We start from the raw sequence: 24319 nt of genomic DNA, 5'->3' as shown, positions 1-24319 counted from the left end.
ACTGAACAGCTCTTACCATATCAGTACATAAGTAGTACTCAAAAACGTTTCTTTTCTTGATTTCTGGGAAAATTTGCATTTGTGGACACCATATATGCTGATGAAAAATGCTCAGCTTTCAATCATCTATTGATCTTTTCAATTGTGAGTGGATTGTGTGTCGTGAATGTCAGGGGTAGTTTTCTCAAAAATTAGGGGGGTTGTTGAACCAAAATACCTTAAAGTCTTCCAGTTTACGTTGTGCACAAGTGATCTGTCAAATACAAGGCGAATTGGTTGGTCTTGCCTGAGATCTTCCCCTTTCCTTGCCAGTCGCTGCTAGAATACTAGGTATTCTTCATGTTTTACAGTCCATGTTAATATACATTACTGAACCATATGTAACACGTGACTAATTTGGCAACACACCGTTGAATGGGCACATCACATTTTGCTTAAAAAATGATTTTGTTTGTAACAGGGAACAAACTGACATTTTCCAGTGTCACTGCACATCACATGAAAGATGTTACGAGCAATATGTTTGGGCCACCTGCGCCTACACATTGCAAAAACAAAATTCCAAATATCTGTCAAAACATCGGAGAAATATACATGATGACTCTTAAGAAAGACACCTGGTGTGTGTGTGTGTGTGTGTGTGTGTTTTCAGGAGACTGTTGCACATTTGCGTGTTGAAACAGCTTTGGTAAAAATGAATATTCCTGCAACAACTAATATGCATGGACAGAAATTAGGTAACAATACCATGAAATAGTTAAGCAACATACTATACATCCATCGAAGAAACATATCATTTGAGTTAATGTTGGCAGTGAAAATAGTCTTAATGTAAAGCATAGCACAATTTTCCTTGGAAATAGTGCTTTCAATCTTTGTCAAGAAAATTGCGTTTTTGGTGAACCTCAAATCGCTTAGAAAAATAGTGGAAAATGAAGAAAACATGCAACTTCACAATTCCAAATGGGAAAATGGGAAGAACTGGTTAAATCTGAAAATGGCTCTCAAAACAGAGCTTTTTTTCTTTAATTTTCACCCTTCCTATATCTTCAAAATTATAACTAAGGAAAGAATAAGGAAGCCTGTACAATAATGAATTTGATTTTTTACATAACAACGAGGAGAACTTTGTATTACACTTTTACAAAAACGGTGCAGCCAGTTAATGAAGTGGAGTATTGTGAGGCAATTCGTTGTTGATATTTAAAGGATACCATGCTGAAATTGTGGAAATATATGGTATCAATGCACCATTTTACGGTCATGTGGTGCAGATCCATTCAGTATGGTCAAATAAGTCTGAATGATGTGAAGAACAAAGCAGCAGACTGTCTCTCTGTGAAAAATCAGAAATATCAAGAGAAGTGGAAGCCATAGCATGTCACAATCAAGGCAATATTATACAGATACTGAAAATCAGTCATAGATCAGTTTCCAAAATATTGCATATTTTGAACTTGAGAAGGTTGCCACCTGCTGGATTCTGCGACTGCTCGACACCCATTAAAAATCCTGCCAAACTGAGGCAGCAGAGGCAATTTTGCAGCAGTGTCAGGTCAGTTCAAATGACCTATTTAGCAACCCAACTGCCATGGATGAGTGTTATGATTGATTGATTGATTAATTGAGAGGGTTTATGGGACCAAACGGCGAGGTCATCAGTCCCGCGAATCTGAAGTTACTCACAGAAAAAAAAGAGGGTCACTCAAAGTGGAAAAATCCAGTCAGGGGCGTCAAATTATGTTCATGGGATCCCAGACCAAGGAGATATGAAGAGAGGTTCCGGACCACAACCACCCTGCCGCTGCTCCAGGTGTAAAGCAAAAAAATATATCTGAAAGTCAAAACCACTTTGCAGAGGAATCTGAGGGCCAGGTCAACTATCCGTGAATCATCTGCTAATATTAAAATTAAGCCATATGGAAGACTATACTTAGCACAAAGAGCCAAAAGAAGGGGACATTCCACCAATATGAGGGATACTGTCAGTCTGGGTCCACAACCATGTTGTGGGGGGTGGTTCATTACGCAGGAGGAAACAATGGGTGAGCCTGATACGACCAATGCATAGACGGTATAAAACAGTGGACTCCTTCTGAAAGGAGCAGAAGGGAGAGCGTCAAACTGCAGTAGACTCTTGAGTGTGTAGAGTTTATTACTATGAGCAGTAGTGCACCAGATCTCATTCCACTTTTGGGCAGGGAGAGATCTGTAGCTCTGCATACCTGCAGTTGGAATCATGAAAAGGGGGGGGGGGGGGGGTAAATATCTGCTTCCCCAGCCAAATGGTCAGCCAGCCTGTTCATTCCCTGGGATGTCCACATGACTTGAGACCCATAGAAAGACAACTGGGCAGGCAGCATGGCCAATGGCACAGAAGTCATGGATAGCAGAGATCAAAGGGTTATGGCATGTAACAGATGCCGGAAAACCATAGGGGCGACAGAGATCATAGGACCCTGGAATAGATCTATCCTACCGTCAAGTAGTCGCAGTGAGGAAGGAGCAGCTGAGCCATAAACCTGACTACCATAATCTAGTCTGGACAAGACCAGAGGACAGTAAAAATGGAGAAGAGTGGTACCGTCTGCACCCCAAGATGTGTGGGCCAGGAGGCGGAGAGCATTAAGCTTCCGCATGAATGTAGCCATGGGGCAGCCATATCAGATTTTTATCAAAAATAAGGCCCAAGAAATGAGACTGTGCTAAAACATCGAGGAGCTGGTCGCCTAAATGAAGTTTTTGATTGGGGTGTACTGTGGGTTGACAGCAAAAATGCATAACCTGCATTTTGGAGGGAGAAAATTGGAAGCCATGGGAGATGTCCTACACAGAGGTACATCGGATGGCACCCTTGAGCTGGTGTTCAGTAGATGCTACCAAGTGGGAGCTGTACCACATGCAAAAATTGTTGACATACAATGTCGGGCCACCACAGGCCCAACAGAGTTACAAGCCCATTTATGGCTATGAGGAACAGTGTGACACTTAGCACAGAACCCTGTGGGATACCATTCTGCTGAATCTGAGAGGCACTGAGTGAAGTGCTAACTTGAACCCAGAAGAGCCGGTGAGATAAAAGTTTGTGGGTAATAACTGGAAGAGAATCACTGAAGCCCCAGCCATGGGGTATAACGAAAATGTGATAGCGCCAAGCAATGTTGTATGCCGTATGTAGGTCAAAGAAGACCACAAGGTGCCTGTGGTTACTAAAAGCCTATTGGATTGCTGTTTTCAATCTGAATAAATGGTCAATTGGAGATCATCCTGCCCACAAGCCACACTGATATGGGGACAAAAGGCCCCAAGATGAGTACCCGACACAATCTGATGCTAACCATCCTCTTGAGCAGTTTACAAAGTACATTTGTCAGGCTAATCGGGAAGTAGATGTTGAGAGACATTGGGTTCTTCCCAGGCTTAAAGATGGGGATAACTATACCCATTGTGATGGGAAAGCACCCATGAGCCAAATGTTGCTGAAGACCCTGAGGAGATGTTGTCTCTGCGGAACATCCAAGTGCTGGATCATCTGGTTGTGGACGGAATCTGGGCCTGGGTTGTTGTGCAGGTAGAAACAGGGGGTCTGTCCAACTCAGTGTTTCTGCCAGAAAAAGGTAGCAGAAAATAAAGAGGACGCCGATGCCATCACAAGGTGTTCAGCAAGGACCAATGAACTAGTGCACAGAGCACATTGGAGGTTAAGACCCTGGACAGTTGACTGTCGCTGCAGCCCAGAAGGCTACAGAGCTCGGACCACGCCTGTGATGAGGAGGAATATGTCCCCAGGGAGGAAACATAGCATTCCCAGCATTCCTTTTTACTCTGCTTAATAAGGTAACATTCCTTATCAAAGAGATACTAAAAAGTGAGGAAGTTGGTCTGTGTAGGGTGTCATTTAAATCGCTGCAGTGCCCTTCAGCATTCCTGGACAGAATGCCTGATGACTACAAAATGTTGGAGAATGGTTATCACAGAAGCGCATTTCTTGAAGATCACGACTGAACGCAGAAAAGGAGAAGACAAGATAATATATTTTATGGTAGGTGATGATAGTATCCATTGCAATTCCACTGGTGATCGTGTGGCATGAGTCAGACATAAAGAAGCTGAGAGGATGTCATGTCACTCGATCAATGGTCGTCACCAACAAGGATGGTGTGATATCCATAAATAAGACGTCAGAATGAGGCTGCGAGGGAGGAGATGGCACCTCCAGGGAGGGAGGGGTCTTGTCTTGGGAATTAAGTTTCTTCTCCTCTTTCAGAGGTGGAGCAGGGCAGGACGTAGAGGGTGTACAGAAGTCTGCAAAATCTGGAACCGAAAGAGAGTGGGGCGACCTTGGGGTGTGCAGATGGTGCGTCTCATGGTCAAATTGTGGTGGAGGCTTCCCAGCCAGAGAGACACTGGGGAGAGAGGTCCAGGGCTGGAGGGTTTTATCACAGACAGGTGCCGAAGAAGGGGGGGGGAGGCACTTCTCAGCTGGGCAGGGGGACTGGCTCCTGGATGGGAGGATGTGGGAACTGCAGGGAAAGGGGAGAGGAGAAGGGGAGGGGGGAAAAAGGTAGGAGGGGGAAAGGATTTAAAAGAGGCAAACGTTGAAGATAGTTACACTGGATGGAGTCTCCCATATTTCTGACGAGCCTCAGAATAAGACAGGCGATCCAGGCACTTGTACTCTCTTTCATCTTCTTTTCTCTCTTGTAAACTGGAGAATTGGGAGAGTGAGGGGACTGGCACTCATGACAATTGACACACACAGGTGGCAGAATATAGGGGATCCTCCCAAGGAGTGGGTGTCCACAACACCACACAAATGGCCAGCTGTACAATGGCAGCACAAAATCACAAGCACCAAAAGAACTTCATGGTTGGTGGGACATACGGCATTAGTGTGTGTTGGGCTTACGGGTACTGAACACTGAGGTTATCAGCGCCATGACACACAGTAAAAGAAACGAATGTGGACAACATTTGTAAAATAGGAGCATACATGCAATGAATGTGGGAAAAGACGAAAAAGAGAATAAAATGTAACTGAAACGAGAAAGGAGCTTCAAGGACGCCACAGGAAATTGTCATTGGCTGGACACTTACATAAAGTATGGGCGACTCAGTCACCCTGTGAACAAATTGAAACCCTCTCCCTAAAATCTTAGTAAAAACATCGGACAAGGCACAGAACTTTAAAATTCTAACCACATTTGTTTGATTATTACAGTTCTGTCGGAAAGTCAGCTGTGGCCCGCTGGTCACAAAAGTGGCGCACAGTGACCTGATTGCCACAAGCACCACACATTGGAGGGTCCTCTCACCAGAGCAAGAAGCCATGCGTCATAGGACTGTGGCCTATCTGAAGATGAGTGAGGAGAACGTCATCCCGTCTACATGGCTGGAAGGAAGAAGACCACACACGTGTTGTGGGCTTGACTAAACGGAGCTTATTGTCAGTCACTTCCAGCCACTCATCCTCCCACCGACGCCCGACTCTTTAACTCAGCAGCGAGATGAGAGTGTGCAAGGGGATGGCACACGCTTCCTTGGCTGCAAGATCTGCACTTTCATTCCCAGCAATGTCGATGTGCCTTGGAACCCAGCAGAAAGCCACCTCCTTCCCCTATCATTGTAGTTGGAGGAGGGCATCCTGGATGGTCTGGACCATTTTAACTGCTGGATAAAAATGTTGCAACGAGTGAAGGGCACTGAGTGAATTGGAACAGACAAGAAATTTAGGCTGAGAAGAGCATCTCATCTGCTCCAGTGCCCGCAAGATCACAGATAATTCTGCATCAAAGATAGTAAATCATGGAAGCAGTCGGATCTTGAGGATACGATCTGGAGAAACAACAGAGCAACCAACAGAATCCCCATTTCGACCCATCTGTACAAACTGCTACATAGTTGTGGTGCTCAGATAAAACGTCAGAAAGTGTTGCATTAAAAAACAGAAGCAGGAGTGCAATCTCTGTTGTACCTCACCAAATCTAAAATCACTCTGGGCCTCTCCAATAACCAGCTAAAACCCTATATTTGGGGTTGTACAGGCTCCACACCAAGGACTCCAGCGCATGTTGCACGCGAATCTCCCAAACAGCGTTGTGGCTCAGAGATGGTGGGGGCAAAAAAATGGTCCAGAGACGGAGGAGCAACAAGATAGTGAGTGGGTGAAGTTGGAGCTGTAAGAAATTTACACGCTTGGTGCACCTGGAGGAGCTGCTGCTAGATGGTAAGTGGCAGTTCCCCTGCCTCAGCACAAAGGCTGGGTATGGAACTGATCCGATAAGTACCCGTAGCTGAAGCCCTTCATGGTGGACAGCATCAGTGACCTTCAAATAGGAAGACCTCGCCAATCTATACACTGTGCACCCATAGTCCAGCCATGAATGCATGAAAGCCCTATAAAACTGGAGGAGACACACTCTGTCCGTTCCCCAAGACCTGTCACAAAGGCACTTTAAGATATTCAGTGTCCGGTGGGTTCTGTCTTTCAGGCCTGGCAGCTGCGGCAACCATGACAATCGGGAGTCAAAAATGAGGCCCAGAAACTGCACTGAATCTCTGAGACTTAGAATGGTGTTCCTCATACGCAAGGCAGGTAAATGAAAAATACTATGAGAACGATTAAAGTGAACATGCACACACTTATCCACAGAAAACTGGAAACCTGTCTTTGCAGCCCACTCTTCTAACTGCCGCACAGTAAGTTGCAACTGATGGCTTGCTGATGCAAAACTGGAGGAGGAAAAAAAAACAGCGAAATCATCTACAAATAGGGAGCACTGCATTAGACTCTATACTGTAGAAGTGATACTATTGATGGCTATAGCAAAGAAGGTAACACTTAAAACACTGCCCTGAGGGACACTATTCTCCTGCTTGAAATGATCTGACAGTGAGTCACCAATTTGGGTCCTAAAATAGCGCTGAGATAGGAAGGTCCAAATGCAGCTGGGGAGATGGTCACAGAAGCTCCATTAATGCAGTTGAGTGAGAATACTGTGTTGCCATGTAGTATTGTATGCCTTACTGATATCGAAGAGTATTCTAATGCAGTGATGTTTATGTAGGAAAGGCTGCTGAATAACCACCTTGAGCAGAGTCAAGTTGTCAACAGTGGACTGAAATCTTCAGAATCCACAAAGGAGCATCTAAGAAGTTGTCTGGTCTCTAACAGCCAGACCAGACACCAGTTAACCATTCGCTCCAGGGTCTTTCCTACACAGCTCGTTAAGGTGATATTCCCATAACTACTGGGAGACTTGCAGTCCTTTCCTGGTTTGAGAAGAGGTATCAAAACTGCCTCTCTCCATGAGTCTGCCATATAAGTTTAAAACATTCAAGGAGGATTTTTTCGATGCTGCTGGCAAATGTCTAAGCATACAGTACCGGATGTGATCGTGACCAGGTGCCGTGTCACAAGTGTCAGAGTTGATTCCAGCTCCCACATGGAGAAGGGGGAGTTGTAACTATCGGAATAATTGGAATCTAAGTCCAATTTACTCCTCTCTGCAGTCGCACGGTACCAACGAAACATTAGAACAGTTCAGAACAATACATTTTTTAACATGGAATCGCCAATAACAAAGAAATCACTTTTGTCGATCTGTTTTGCTGGATCGCTTTCACATTTATCTTTTTTCTTATACATCACAGTTTTGCTTATAGATTTACTGCACGATTCGTTTTCCGCCATTGTTTTCACTGGGATTTGCACATGCGCATTTACACAGGTTTGTTTACTTCTCAGTAATGGAGATTGCACGCGGGAGTTTACGGAATTACCACGTTTCGCTTCCTGCCACTGTTTTTGCTGGAATATTCACAACTAAGTTTTCACGGTTTTGTTTTTTGCTCGGTAACTGAGTTTGCACACAAGAGTCCTCACATTTGTTTGTTTTGTTCTGCATTGGGTTTCCACATATGCAGTTTGCCAATTTGCTTTTTAGCTTTGCATTTTCTTCTTTCAGAGACTGAATCTCTTTTTTGAGAGTTCCGATATCACTTTGTAGCACTTTAATTATTTCTTATTTTGACTTTATGGTACTTACAAGTTCTGATGTTTCCTACTGCAAACAGTCGGTGCATGTCCACGGAACTTCGTCACTAATGAATTTCAGGTTCAGTTTTGCACACTCTCATGAAGCCAAAAATTGTAGATGTGAAACTAATGTGTACACAAGTCATCCTCTTATGGTTATAGGGGCGATGTGATTCCAATGGCAACCATAATATCATTAATTGTGATAGCAAATAATGCAACACTCAGGACAAATCATGATAGACTGTTTTCATGTACAAAGTGTCCCAAAAATGTTGCAATGAACTTCTAGGGGAGATGATGCACATCATAAGGATTGATAATTGCATAGGAACCCATGGCCACAAATGTCATCATATGCTGCTAGGTAGTCCTGTACATGAGAGCACTGGAGGGTAACTCCATTAGGTGGTGCTAATGTACTGGAGAGGAACATGAGGATTTCCTCATCCGAGTGCTAGCCAGCATATGAGGAGCATGGAATGATGAGCTGGCAGGCATGAACACAATTTTGGAATAACTGAGTGCACTTTTATTGAGAACAGTTCCCAGAAAGACACCAACCGCACCACAGTTTGTTTGCACTTCTGCATTGAAATTTGTGTGAGAATGAGTCATTAAAACATGTCAGAGCTAATGACAGAAGGCAATGATCAGCATGTTTGGTCATTAGGGAAGAAAGGGTGTTGGATGGCATCGGGACTAATCCAAGTACAGCATACATGCTGTTACCTTGGACTTAACGAATGTCCTGTAGTAGTATCCAGTTTTGAATATAGTGTCCTTACACAGCTTTCACCTCTATGTGGTGCAGTTAGTGCAACCCAATGGCCATCCTACACATGTGCATTTCACAGAGTGGTTTCTAAAACAAAGTGGCTGAGACGTGCATTTCCTAGCTTATGTTTTGTTCGCTGTTGAGGCCACATTCACTATGGACGGTGGATTCAATCACCACAGTGAGGATTTTTGGGCACCAGAAAACCCCCACAGTGTGAGGCATCATGCAGCACAACATCGCTTCGCAGTTAACGTGTGGTCAGGTTTGGTCAGTGATTGCTAAGTCAGTACGTTTTACCATCCCACTTGGGTGCTGCAAATTACAAGATCTTTCTGCAACAGGTTCTTCCTGGCTTACTTGAAGATCTTCCAACAAGTGTGAGGTGCAACATGTAGTTCCAGCATGATGGGGTGCTTGCTCATTGTGAGCTGGCTGTTTGTACACATCTGAACAGGTCATTCCTGCACTGATGGACTGGGATTGGTGGACCAGTTTCCTGATCTCCAAGCTCATCGTATTTATTGAGTCTTGATTTCTTTCTGTGGAGAGCCATGAAATCTCTCATGTATCACAATCCTTTTGAAGTTCAAAACAGATCTCATCACAAGAATTGCCTGCACAACTTCTACAATCAAAGAAATTTATGATGTGTTTGAGAGTGTCCAGCAGTGAATGCTCTGTTTGTGTCAGGCATGTGTGGCATCTGACAGAGCAAACTTCGAGCATCTGTTGTAACACCAGAGTTGTACTCACGTCATACGCCATACGTATGCATTATGTTCAATAAATGTTTTGAATGAATAACTCTCATTTCCTTTCCAATCTTAAATCTCTGCTGCTGCTCATTGGTTGCTACATAATTCTCAATCCTTATGATGTGCCTCACCTTCAATGTTTCTGCAACATTTCTGGAACACCCTGAGGTGTATGAACATCAGTAAGCAACTCCATAAAACTAACTCATCAAGTGTAGACAGGATATGATGATGCCAAGTGGTACCGTACAACTGTCACACATTGAAGAACACAGTGACCAGGTGTCAGCAGCGCATAAAAGCATTATGAACTGCTAACTCCAGTCATATAAAATCGTCAATGGTGGACTGGAATTATCAAAACCCACTTTGAAACTGGGTGGGATGGCATCTGTCTCCAGGCAGCAACATTGTCCTAGACTGACCAGTCTTTTAAACAGCTTATAGCAGTCTGCGTTGTAGGTGTCCAAGGTACAAGGTCCATTTCCTGGTTGCAGGATAGGAGTGACAATACTCTCCTGTTTCACTGGGAACAATGTTCTCTTCTTTACCATATATGATCAAAAATCTCTAGGATGTCAACAGTGTATTATTCCTGCCTGGAATCTCAAGGACATGTTTAATGTCACTGCAAGGTGTTTAAGCATTTTATTTTGGATTTTTAGGAGATCTGGGAGGTATGTCTTGGCATGTTGCTAAAGTACTGTGGAGTTCCTACACACTAAATGTGATGCTCAAAGGTTCCAGACATTGCTCATGGAAGGTTAAGTTGTTTTGCTCTGCTAAGCATTTAAGAGCCAGGAGAGTAGAATAATAATTCCAGAAAATAGACAGTGCAGCAAAATATTGTTATGAACTATTGCAGACATCTTACCTGCGTACTTGGTACAACAGGGTAAGCATTGTGTGTGGAGTCTGCGTTTGTGTGATTAGAGCATTTGTTGATGCACTCTGATAGATGCCATGTTTTTTTCTTCCAAATGATATGTCAGGTTCTGGTGGGGAGGGTCTGAAGAACAACGGATCATTACTTCTGCAGTATGTACAATTAGCAATGGAAATTCCATTAGACTAAAGGCTATAGATTGAAGGACCTTTAGTGGAATATGTATCATGATCTGTGTTAAAGTGTTAAAGATCCAGTGTTATGTAGATAGAGTAATAAATTAAAAATTATTTGCTGTATTAACTTGCCTCTGTGGAATGTGTTTATGTTACCCCACAGTGTATTGAGAGCACTGGCATCCTCCAGCAATAGAGAAAGTGGACTCAATGTTTCAATTAGACCACTGTCTCATGATTTATGTTAGTTCTCTGCTTGGGGGGGGGGGGGGGGGGGCGAAGACATAAATGTTACATACCATTGCTCTTTCAAACAAATGAACACAAACTGCAGCTGCTTCACTTCAAGGCACTTGCTCACAAGGCTCAAGTGGTACACACACACACCGCTTGGGGCACCACAACTGTAAGATTTATATGCAGAATGTATTACAATTAGTAGCAACCACTTGGTGCATCAAGCTGAGACAGGTGCCCCGTCCAAGTACAGAATTTTTGTGCAGGGAGCATCACAATTAGTTGCGAAAGCTGACACCAGTGATAGTGTATGAGGGGAAAGAGAGGAAGGGTGAAAGGGGAGGGGGGAGGGGCAGCAAATGGTGTCACTTGTGTGGAAAAATGTTGTCTAACAGGTCAAGCCAAAACATTTTACCATTCAGAATCCTACCTCCAGATAACGCTCTTAGTATCAGTACAGCTTTTATAGTAGAAACAGCAATTTCTGGTAGTTTCAATTTTCTAAAAACTTCATATGTTATAAAATCACACACGTAGTGAAGTAGACAGCCATTAACTGGCAAAGCTCAACCATGGGTCAATGGTAACCATTACAATTCCAGTAAAATAATGTTAGATTTGGGTTAAAGAAAGTGGTGGTGGTAAAGAGTGGTTGCAGTTACCTCGCTAAGAATCTATGTTCCATCTGCCAGTGTGATACTACATCACCATTCAAAGGGTCAGTTTCAGCTAGGTCAATGTCCAAGTTGACCAGAGGCACTGGACTAGGTTTCAGTTTATTATTATTATTAGTTTTTACTTGACCCTGTGATTTTTCAGTTTCTGTAAGTTTGATTATGAAAGATGGTTACACTGATCTTCAACATTCAACCTGTGGCTCTTTCATCAATTGGATAGCATGAGGCTGCTGGTCTGTTTCACTGCGGGAGAGCTCATCAACAGCAGTTGTCCATTCTGGTGAGTCTAGAAGAAATCAATGAATCTAGACTGATGAGTTTGAGGCTGATGACATTCCCTATGTTGCACAACTGGTTTGATATGTGGCTAGAATTGGGAACTGGAGGAGTTGCACCCTTGTTGTCATTGCACAGTGTGTAATTATTTTTCTGCTGCATTAGACAAGTTTGATATCATAACAGGCACAGTCATTTATATTTATTTATAATATTATAAAACGTTCTTGAATGCTGGATGTGTTGGTAAATTGTAAATACAGTGGGGAGTCTGCAAAGTCGGTTCAAGTGCTCTCCTTCCACAGCCCCCACAGATAGGTTCATCAGTTCAAGTAGATGACATATTTCCAACATTAGATGACATATTTCCGAACCTCAGATACCAACAAGATTTGATGTTGCATCTGCATAGCATAATTGCATCAGTCTTGAGTAAAAAGTTTTCTTCAGTGACAAGGAGAAAAACATCAGTGCCCATCTAGTTATCTTTTGGTTCACTCTGAACATACTGATCAAAATGGATTCTGTGTTATTCTAAACTGGTGTCACTTTGTAATGTGAGGTCCCAATGAAATATGAGAACCCAAGTCATGTTAGTTTTTTATATGGAGAGAAGGCAACTGATACATCCCCGAGGTTGTCAGAGTTATGAAGTACCAATGATTGACTAGTATTCCATGTTTTCCTCATTTTTTTGAATTGCAACTTGTTCAAATTTATCCTCAATATTTTGTAAGAACAATGGCTTCAACATATCCAAAAATTCATCAGTTCTGGAGTGCACCAAGTACTAAATGCATTGTCTGATTCCATATTCTCCTGTCTTATCCTCATCTTACGACCTGGACAAAGAGAGGAATGCCAGAGGGTTTTAATTATCTGCACTGAAATTTTATTTTCTATCTGAAGGGATGGCTGTATCAGCATTTTCATCAGTCTGGGTGAGCTAGACCTATTTTATTATGGTTCAGTCACCCTAACACCATTCACTCTCACCAGCTGTTCTCCTTAGCAGACACCTACTGGAGTCCCAGGACCTCTGACTAGACAGCACCTACTCCTCAGAGTGCACAGGGAAGTTATAACTAAGGCATCATTAGTTAGTAGTGAGGAGATTACGAGGTGAGGGCACATGACAACCTTCATGACTAACAGGTGGCCATAATGGATTTTGAATGTATGAAATGAGATTGACCCACTCTTCTGTATGGGGACCGGACAGGAGCAGCTTAGCGCTTATTGTAAAGTGCATAGTATGAAACATTATTTTTGCAATATTTGGTTGATGTAATATAAAATAAAACTGTATCACTCTTTTGTGTACGGACCAGAGAGGAGGAGGCTAGTCTTATTGTAAAGCGAATTGTATCAAGCATTATTTTTACAATATATTGTTGAAACAGAGGAATTCTGGAAATGAATGATTTACGTAGTTAAGGAATGACAACTCACAACAAATGAAATGTAAATTCACTAAACAACTAGCAGTGATCACGTTTAATGCTTACATTAGCTGTGGCATTCAGAGTAGAGTGCTCAGAACACAGCTGAATGTTCATTGACTATCGGAGTACGTATGACAAGTGCGCAGAACAAGCCTAAACTCAACTGCTATCATTTGTGACTCCAACTATAGCAGGACCATCTCTACAAGATAAATTTATAGATGATCGTATTATTCAGAAGATATTAACAAGAAAGCTGAGTTTACAAAAGTCATGTACTACTCCATGAGGACATGAGTAATTGGTAGGTTCAATATCTCCCCGTGAGCACTAGGAATAACATCAATTTTTAATTAGATGCAGAATGATTTAGTATCTCACAATTTAATAAGACTGTAATGATGAGAACTAACCATTTATTCAGTATACTATTTACTGTACACCACTTACCTCATGTTCAAAAAGTATGTCAATACAATGATGAAGCCCATTTGCACAAAGGAACTCCTTAAACTTGCTTTTAACCGGCCTTTCTTTCTGAACAGATGGAGTATTTTTATAGCTGAAAAATTATTGCAAACATTAACAGTAAACAACATTCCTACAAAAGCTTTCATATGAATGATAATTTTAAAATCTGGTTCCAAAACTGTATGCCAGTAATTATACTGTTAGTATCCACATTTCCTATACAGAATGATTGTCACAGTTCTAAATTTTATAGGAATAACAATGCAAAAGCATGTAGGAAAAATTTTTCAGTCTCATTTGTATGTGAGTTAGTGAGTCAAAAACTCTACTACCCAATAAGTTGTTAGCTTTCCTTCTAAATTACTTAAAGGGTGATTAGCACTCAGAAGACTGAATGTCAATGTAACCTTTCACACATACAGGGTGTAACTAAATTCCCTTTATAGATTTTGAGGTTCCTAACATAAAAAGAAGAAAAAATGACTAGCAAACATGGGCTCTAACATGTATACTGTAACCCCCGAGCAGACACACCTATGTATAAAATGTCCCAAGCACAAATAACATTGTCTTGTAGCATTCTATTGTTGTTTTACATCTGTATGCCCATATCTACTCCTTCATTATTGTTTTAGCTGAGACAGTAATAATTTATGTTGTCATACGTCCAAGAGAGCAGCAGTAATACAAAATAAACAGCAAACTAGGTGAGAAAAAATGTACAATCCATGCAAGGAAATGACCCAGATTCTGAGCCAGCAGCACAATCCCACAACAGGTCAGTTATCTGCAAGATAATTAGTGATCAAATAAGCAACTGCAAGGCATCTGATACAACTGCACTGCTTAATGCTTCAAGCTGGTCATTATTGTGGAGCAACAATTCTGTGTGTCAATGGAGTGATACAATGAAAAGTTTATTTTATTATTGTGTAATGGCAGAATTGTATGGATGTAGCGGACAGCGCCAGAGTTGCCACGCTGTGGCTTATCACACGGAATGCTGATGGGAAATGCAATCTGAGTTGAGCGCCTTGTCGTGTACACAGCCACCAGCTACAAAGAGTACTCTGAGACCAGCCAGTTGCGAACATGTATCACTCTCGACACAGTGATGACGGGTTACCAGATGCGTGTAATGCATTGTCGCAACATCTTTATTAATAAATGGTAAAACTAAGTTTTCCATGTTCCACATACTGCACTACCCGGAACTACCACTCACACATCCCATCCTAACCGCAAATGGACGCAATAACATTTTACTCGGCCGTCCAAATGTCCCCGTTAGACAAGTGGTGTACAGTAATGAAAAGTGCAGCGATGTGTAAACTTAACATCAGAGCATCTTCATGACAAAACAGCAGCAGCAGTCAAGGACATCGTCCGACAACACAGGGACATCCAGCGCTGGAATTCAGGTTAGTCTAATCAGATTGGCTTAAAATGAAAGGCAGTGATGGATTTTAAATTTTCCTGTATTGAGTGACCAGTATAGACTGCATTCAAAATGGTAGACGCAAACGCGAGTAACACGGTCAATCTCCAAACCGTTATAGAAGAACTACGAAGAGAGATTCAACAATTAAAAGCAGATAAAAGGAAGCGTAGCCTCCCGATTGATTTGTCACATGACGGCACTTCTGTTCCAATAAAGAATTTTTCACTGTTGCCATCTGTACAAGTGTTCAGTGGAAAACCTGAGGAAGATATGAAAGCATTTTTTCGGAAACTCGAAGGCACAGCTCTGTTGGATTCGTGGACTGATTCAGATAAGTTAGCAGTTGCTAAATTGAGTATCCAAGGAGCTGCACAAGATTTCATTAGCGCGGAGCTGATTTGTGTGAAAACAGAAATTTGCAATGATTTGAAAATGGTTGTGGTTAGAGGTTCAAACGCAAAAATGCGATCAGATTCTACCGTGAGCAACTTCATAGTCTGCGCATGCAGCGTGACGACTCTATCGAGCAATTCACTGATAGAATCCAAAACATAAATGCTCAGACTTACGAGCTTGTAGAGGACAAAAATGGGAACCGGATCCGGCTTTTCGAAACCGATCAGAGAGAACTTGACACATTCATCCATGGGTTGTATGGGGAAGAAGTAAACAAAGCTGTCGGATTCGCATGCTGTAAAACATTTCAAGAAGCAGTAGAGCCAGCTGTTGGTTTTGTCGAAGCACTGAGACAGCCAAATGACATGTAAAAAGAAGAACATTGTGTGTTCAACTCAAATGTGGAATCTTACCGATGCAATAGGCCTGGTCACAAGCGCAAGGACTGTAAGGAGAACAGGACCTGCCACAACTGTGGGATACAGGGTCACTTAGCGAGGAACTGTCGCAACAAAAAGAAACCAAATGTGAGCAGCAGACAACTCGGCAGATCTTTAAACGAGTGCAGGGACGTACGTGCCACCACAGTGTCCGCCCCTTGCCCGAGGCAGTGATTCCTGTTAGTGTAGCTGAAAATCAATTCGATAATGACTTCATGATAACGTAGAATTGTGCCTAGGCCAGGACAAATACACAGCAACAGTGCAAGTGGTTGCTAATAATGAAACGCGCTACAACGGTGTACTTGGATCTGATTTCTTATCCGCTAATGGGGCAGAGATTTTTGTTGCAGAAGGAAGGATCAGACTAGGTCATAATAATTACAATCTGGAAAATCATTCTTCATGTCACACTCAAAGGAGCCGAAATTGTGACATCGAGGGACCGATCAGCCCGAGCGACGCATCTACATCTACATCCATACTCCGCAAGCCACCTGTGTGTGGCGGAGGATACCCTGAGTACCTGTATCGGTTCTCCCTTCTATTCCAGTCTCGTGTTGTTCGTGGAAATAAGGATTGTCGGTATGCTTCTGTGTGGGCTCTAATCTCTCTGATTTTATCCTCATGGTCTCTTCGCAAGATATACGTAGGAGGGAACAATATACTGCTTGACTCTTCAGTGAAGGTATGTTCTCGAAACTTTAACAAAAGCCCGTACCGAGCTACTGAGCGTATCTCCTCAAGAGTCTTCCACTGGAGTTTATCTATCATCTTCATAAGGCTTTTGCGATTACTAAATGATCCTGTAACGAAGCGTGCTGCTCTCCATTGGATCTTCTCTCTCTCTTCTATCAACCCTACCTGGTACGGATCCCTCACTGCTGAGCAGTATTCAAGCAGTGGGCAAACAAGCGTACTGTAACCTACTTCCTTTGTTTTCGGATTGCATTTCCTTAGGATTCTTCCAATGAATCTCAGTCTGGCATCTGCTTTACTGACGATCAACTTTATATGATCATTCCATTTTAAATCACTCCTAATGCATACTCCCAGATAATTTATGGAATTAGCTGCTTCCAGTTGCCGACCTGCTATTTTGTAGTTAAATGATAAGGATCTATCTCTCTATGTATTCGCAGCATATTACACTTGTCTACATTGAGATTCAATTGCCATTCCCTGCACCATGCGTTAATTCGCTGCAGATCCTCCTGCATTTCAGTACAATTTTCCATTTTTACAACCTCTTGATAACCACAGCATCATCTGCAAAAAGCCTCAGTGAACTTCCGATGTCATCCACCAGGTCATTTATGTATATTGTGAATAGCAATGGTCCTATGACACACCTGAAATCACTCTTACTTCAGAAGACTTCTCTCCATTGAGAATGACATGCTGCGTTCTGTTATCTAGGAACTCCTCAATCCAATCACACAATTGGTCTGATAGTCCATATGCTCTTACTTTGTTCATTAAGCGACTGTGGGGAGCTGAATCGAATGCTTTGCGGATGTCAAGAAACACGGCATCTACCTGTGAATCCGTGTCTATGGCCCTCTGAGTCTCGTGGTCAAATAGCGCGAGCTGGGTTTCACATGAACTTCTTTTTCGAAACCCATGCTGATTCCTACAGAGTAGATTTTTAGTCTCCAGAAAAGTCATTATACTCTATCATAATATGTGTTCCAAAATTCTACAACTGATCAATGTTAGAGATATAGGTCTATAGTTCTGCACATCTGTTCGACGTCCCTTCTTGAAAACGGGTATGACCTGTGTCCTTTTCCAATCCTTTGGAATGCTACGCTCTTCTAGAGACCTACGGTACACCGCTACAAGAAGGGGGCAAGTGCCTTCGCGTACTCTGTGTAAAATCGAACTGGTATCTCATCAGGTCAAGATTTTAATTGTCTCTATCCCTCTGTTGTCTATTTCGATATCTACCACTTTGTCATCTGTGCGACAATCTAGAGAAGGAATTACAGTGCAGTCCTCCTCTGTGAAACAGCTTTGGAAGAAGACATTTAGTATTTCGGCCATTAATCTGTCATCCTCTGTTTCAGCACCATTTTGGTCACAGTGTCTGGACATTTTGTTTTGATCCACCTACCGCTTTGACGTAAGACCAAAATTTCTTAGTATTTTCTGCCAAGTCAGTACATAGAACTTTACTTTTGAATTCACTGAACGCCTCTCGCATAGCCCTCCTCACACTACATTTTGCTTCGTGTAATTTTTGTTTGTCTGCAAGGGTTTGGCTATGTTTATGTTTGCTGTGAAGTTCCCTTTGCTTCTGCAGCAGTTTTCTAACTCGGTTGTTGTACCACGGTCTCTCTTTTCCATCTCTTATGATCTGGCTTGGCACATACTCATCCAACACATATTGTACGATGGTTTTGAACTTTATCCACTGATCCTCAACACTATCTGTACTTGAGACAAAACTTTTGTGTTGAGCCGTCAGGTACTCTGTAATCTGCTTTTTGTCACTTTTGCTAAACAGAAAAATCTTCCTACCTTTTTTAATATTTCTATTTACGGCTGAAATCATTGATGCAGTAACGGCTTTATGATCGCTGATTCCCTGTTCTGCATTAACTGTTTCAAATAGTTCGGGTCTGTTTGTCACCAGAAGGTCTAATATGTTATCGCCACGAGTCGGTTCTCTGTTTAACTGCTCAAGGTAGTTTTCAGATAAAGCACTTTAAAAAATTTCACTGGATTCTTTGTCCCTGCCACCCGTTATGAACGCCTGAGTCTCCCAGTCTATATCCGGCAAATTAAAATCTCCACCCAGAATTATAACATGGTGGGGAAATCTACTCGAAATATTTTCGAAATTATTCTTCAGGTGCTCAGCCACAACAGCTGCTGAGCCCGGGGGCCTATTGAGACATCCAATTACCATGTCTGAGCCTGCTTTAACTGTGACCTTCACCCAAATCATTTCACATTTCGGATCTCTGTCAATTTCCTTCGATACTATTGCACTTCTTATCACTATAAACACGCCTCCCCCTTCACTGCCCAGCCTGTCTCTGCGGTATACAGAGACGCGTCAGTTGGAACCCTCCAAGTCCAAGTACAAATTACTCAGTCACAGCAAATTCCTCAGGGAACAGGAAAGACAATTCATGTTGAAGTAAAGTTGCCACTGATCAGAAAAGGAGCTCTGTTGTTGCCCGAACTGTCGGAACTTTATGAATTATTGGACACAATGCATTGTTATGTTGCCTGAAGTATAGGTGTAGCTATAACGGTGAGGCCGAACATGGCGACAGTCCCAATAATGAGCAATACAGATGTCGTTTTGCCACGAGGAACAAAGGTTGCTGAAGTGTCAAGCATAAGTAACGATGATGTAATACCGATTCCAAACGAAGCAGCAGATGTAGCAGTCACAAAAACAGATTCTTGTAGTGATATTGAAACATTGAAACAAGGAGCTGAAAATAAAATCAAATTAAAGAACAAAATCTGGAAGAAGACTGAACATTTGTCAGCTGATGATCAGAAGATTTTAGCACCTGTTTTGTTAGAGTATTCAGGTCTTTTCAGAGAACATTCAAATTTACCTGTTACTCACTTAGTTCAGCATCGCATACACACTGGAAATGCAGCACCAATCACGCAGAAGCCTTACCGAATTCCATTCAGTCAAAGAGAATTGGTCGAAGATATGGTCAAGGAACAAATATTAAAGCAAGAGATCCTGCTGATCCACCATGGTCATCACCAGTGGTCCTAGTAAAGAAAAAATCTGTTTCGGGCGAACCACTGTTCCGATTTTGCGTTGATACCAGTGGTCCTAGTAAAGAAAAAATCTGTTTCGGGCGAACCACTGTTCCGATTTTGCATTGATTACCAAGCTTTAAATGCCATCACCACACCAGACATTTACCGGTTACCAAACTTGGTAGAAACCCTGGGCTATTTGGGCAGATGTCGCATATTCTCAGTCTGTGATTTAACTAGCGGATATCACCAATTAACAGTGCATCCAGATGATCAAGCAAAAACTTCATTTGTAACTGCAACAGGAGTGTACAAATACCTCTGTATGCACTTTGGACTACGTAACGCCCCAGATACCTTCCAACACCTAATGGAGTCTGTTTTATGTGGGCTCACCCTAACACAAGCTGTTGTATGCCTTGACGATGTGATAATTTTTGGTGAAAACATGAGCCAACACACTTGGAGACTTCAAGCAGTATTTGAGCATATCAGAAGTGCGAACTTGTCTTTATCAATAGATAAATGTCACTTCGCACAAAGTGAAGAGAAGTACCTTGGACATGTTATAACCAGTGAAGGCGTCCGCCCTGATCCAAAATTCATTGAAGCTGTCAAAACTTTTCCTGAACCACAAACAGTCAAAGAACTACAATCATTTTTGGGTTTATCGAATTTCTATTGTCACTTCATAACCCATTACGCAGATATCGCAAGGCCAATGACGCAGTTACTTAAAAAAGGAGCCACATTCAATTGGTCAACAGAATGCAAAAATGCAATGGAGAAACTGAAAACTGCTCTAACCACAGCTCCACTTTTGGCCTATCCGGATTTCAGTAAGCCCTTCATCCTCTCCACACATGCTTCAAATTTTGCAGTTGGTGGTATTTTGTACCAAAAATTTGATGGTCAAGAACGTCCAGTTTCATTTGCTTCCTGGCAATTAAATAAGGCGGAATGTAACTACACTACCACTGGAAAAGGAACTTTGTGCTCTGGTATTTGGTATCAAACAAAACAGATTTTTCTTAACAGGAAGAGAATTCACTGTAACCACAGACCATGCCGCACTTAAATGGCTGTTGAGCTTCAAGGATCCCAGTTCGAGACTAACAAGATGGGCATTAGAACTGAGTGCTTACCAATTTACAGTTATCCATCATCCTGGGAAACAACATGTGAATGCTGATGCAATGAGTCATAAGGTTCATGTTTGTGTCACCATAAGCCCTGAGCAGGAATTAAAAGCAGCCCAAGAAGAAGATCCACAATGCGAAATATGGAAAAATGATCAACGGTTCATTGAAATAGATGGATTGCTGTACAAAGTTACTAACAAAGGGAATGGCCTAGTTATTCCAGGAAGCATGAGAGAGCAAATCCTAACTGAACAACATGATTCCTTACTATCAGGACACTGCAGTAAAAAGGCAACGAATATCAAAGTAGCTGTAAAGTATTGGTGCCAAGTCGCAAGGCTGATGTATTTGAGTTTGTTTCACAATGTAATTACTGCAACAGACGGAATAATTTGGGAAGAACTAAGGCACTATTACAAGAATTGCCGGAGACTAGTGAACCTTTTGAAAGAATTGGGTTACACGTCATCGGCCCCCTTCCAAAGACTAAGGATGGAAACAAGTACATATTGTCAATATTAGATCGTTTCTCCAGATATCTTATGATGGTACCAATACCTGATCAAAGTGCTGAAACCATAGCTAAAGTTTTTGTGAAGGAATGGATTCCAAAGTTTGGATCTCCATTAAGCATTATCAGTGACCAAGGGACTTATTTTATGAGTGATTTACTTAAACAAACATGTAAGCTGATGCAAATAATGCAGTTGAGAACCACACCAGCACACCCTGAAGGCAATGGTCACGTCGAGACAGTACACAAAACCATCATTAGAATGCTTAGCCACTGTGCAAGAGGCAAACACGATAATCGGGACGTCTGTCTTCCATATATTGTAAATGCGTACAACGCTAAAATGCATTCATCAACAGGTCTTAGTCCCTATGAAATTGTATATGGATGGAAGATGCGTTCACCCTTGGACATTGCACAATCGACAGCTGGAATCAGCAATGAACACGTAAGAGAGTTAGCCTTTTTGTTCGGTTGTCGTCCATGTCAACCGTGTAAAGCCCTACCTGGGTAGATTCCCTGTAGCAACGCAGGACGACGATAAGGACCGACCGAGGGGCAGACCAGCTGCTCCAAAATCCAGGAGCCGAGCACCGCGAGTTCCCAGTTCAGACTTCAAGCTCGAGGCTTCGCCGCCGCCAACCCAGCCATCCAGCACAAGGCACACTTACAGCCTCTGTAAGCGTGTGTAGTGTAAGTGAATGCAACGTGTGTTGCGTTTAGCTGAGTGCATATGTGAATGTGCTGTGCAACATAAACTTGCAGCTATTGTGCAAGGTGCTCAAGTGTAAATAACATCTGTTCCACAGGTCGCCAAAGATGCATATTTCTTCATATTCATTGTTTAATTCTAGTGTGTAGTACTTATTAACCACGTTTACTGTAATTCCATTCTTTGTTATGTTAGTGTGTTCCATTAATGTTGTAGATATAAGTATCATAGAATGCAGGTGTGTTGTTTGAATCACAATCAGACATTGCAGTCTCAGCGCACGGTGCTCCAATTGTGCTTAAATATAATTTATCTGAAATTCACCAACAATTTGATTCTGTTAAACAACAAATTGATTTGATCTGTTCAATTAAGAATAATGATACAGTCTTGGAAACTGGAACCTCTTGATATAACAACTGGATTACTGCAAAAATGCAAGCAGAATCCACTTTCGGTAGCTATGAGCAAGAGATTAACTGTTTTTTAAAATTAAAAAAAACATAAAAGCTCGATTAGGCGCAAACATGCCTGGTTCGATTTTGGAGGTAGAGTTCTTCGTACTGTATTTGGTACCTTAACTAGCCAAGATCTATTGGACATAAAGGATAAAATACTAGCTCTAGAGCAGCAGTCTAAAGCAAATTCAATTAACCTTTCTAATGAAATAATTGTGTTAAGAAATATGCAAAAGACCGTTACTAATCACAAATTGTTTATTGAGCAAATTGTGAAAGAGTTCATTACACATTTTAACACAATTCATGGTGAAATGAATGTAACCATCCATAAATTATATGCAATTCTTCAAGCTGTGGGTGCATATATAGATTTAAACACCCTACTGTTAAGAATTACAGACAGTTTATCAAACGCTAAATTTGATGCTCTCAATTTAAGAATAGCCTTAGAAAGTAGTTCAAATGATAGCTTGAATAGTGTTTTATTGCATCCAGACGGATTTTTACAAATGTTGCTGTTGATTGAACATAAGCTGGATGCATAATCTACCATGATTTACCCCGTTGGTTGGTTGGTAAAAAAAAAATCTGACAAAGAACAGACAAAACAGAGGAACACCACACAGAGTGTGGCGGTGGTTGGCTGACCATAGGGATAAGAAAGGAAAAGCCAACCACCTAGAACACATTAAAAACTCAGTTTAAAATCGTAGGCCAAAGGCCAGAATCAACACAATACAATAAAATGAAACAGAAACACTCAGATTAAACAATAAAAAAAACCCTGAACGAATAAAACGTAAAACTAAGTGAGCCATAGCAGAGTCATCTGTTAAAAGCACAGGGAGCATGTCAGGCAGTGAGAACGACTGCCTGAGCACAGCTAAAAGTGGACAGTCCAATAAAATGTGGACCACTGTCAAAATGCAGCCGCAGCAACATAAAGGTGGGTCCTCACGTCGCAATAGGTGGCCGTGCGTCAGCCATGTGTGCCCAATGCGCAGACGGCAGAGGACAACAGACTCCTTACGAGAGGTCCGCAAGGAGGAGCGCCACGCACCGGTAGCCGCCTTGATGGCCCAAGTTTGTTTCGTGAAGGCAGGGTGCGCCATTCAGTGTCCCAAAGGTCCAGAATTTTGCTACGTAGCAACGCTCACAAATCTGTCTCCAGGAGGCCAATGTCCAGAGATGGTGTACTGGTGGCCTCTTTCGCCAGGCTGTCAACATTCTCATTGCCGGGTATCCCAACATGCCCTGGGGTCCACACGAAGACCGAAGAGCGGCCGCAATGTGCAAGAGTATGCAGGGACTCCTGGATAGCCATCACCAGATGAGAACGAGGGAAACACTAGTCGAGAGCTCGTAAAACGCTCAGGGAATTGCTACAGTTAACGAAGGACTCACCTGAGCAGGAGCGGATATACGCTAGGGCACGAAAGATGGCGACCAGCTCAGCAGTGTAAACACTGCAGCCAGCTGGCAATGAACGTTGTTCAGAATGGTCCCCTAGAGTTAGTGCATAACAGACACGATCAGCAACCATCGAACCGTCGGTGTAGACAACGCCAGAGCCCTGATACATGGCCAGGATGGAATAAAAGTGGCGTTGGAAGGCCTCCGGAGGGACTGAGTCCTTCGGGCCCTGTGCCAAGCCGAAGGCAAGGGCGAGGCACACACCACGGGGGTGCACGCAGAGGGGCCCGGAAAAGAGATGGAACAAGGAAACACCC

At 42.4% G+C, this 24319-nt stretch overlaps 1 protein-coding gene across 10 annotated transcripts in view; it reads right to left on the bottom strand.

Moving 5' to 3' along the window:
* Positions 1–24319, bottom strand: part of LOC126272960 (uncharacterized) — a 139745-nt gene that overhangs the window by 17363 nt on the left and 98063 nt on the right. For all 10 annotated transcript variants that reach the window (XM_049976284.1, XM_049976287.1, XM_049976289.1 and 7 more), the window contains one exon: positions 13722–13833. In XM_049976284.1, coding sequence (XP_049832241.1) covers positions 13722–13833 — 112 coding nt within the window. The remainder of the gene's footprint in view (positions 1–13721; positions 13834–24319) is intronic.

The sequence above is a fragment of the Schistocerca gregaria genome, chromosome 5 (genome assembly GCF_023897955.1).
Source record: "Schistocerca gregaria isolate iqSchGreg1 chromosome 5, iqSchGreg1.2, whole genome shotgun sequence".
NCBI lineage: Eukaryota > Metazoa > Arthropoda > Insecta > Orthoptera > Acrididae > Schistocerca > Schistocerca gregaria.
This window is presented reverse-complemented; position numbering and strand designations above follow the sequence as displayed.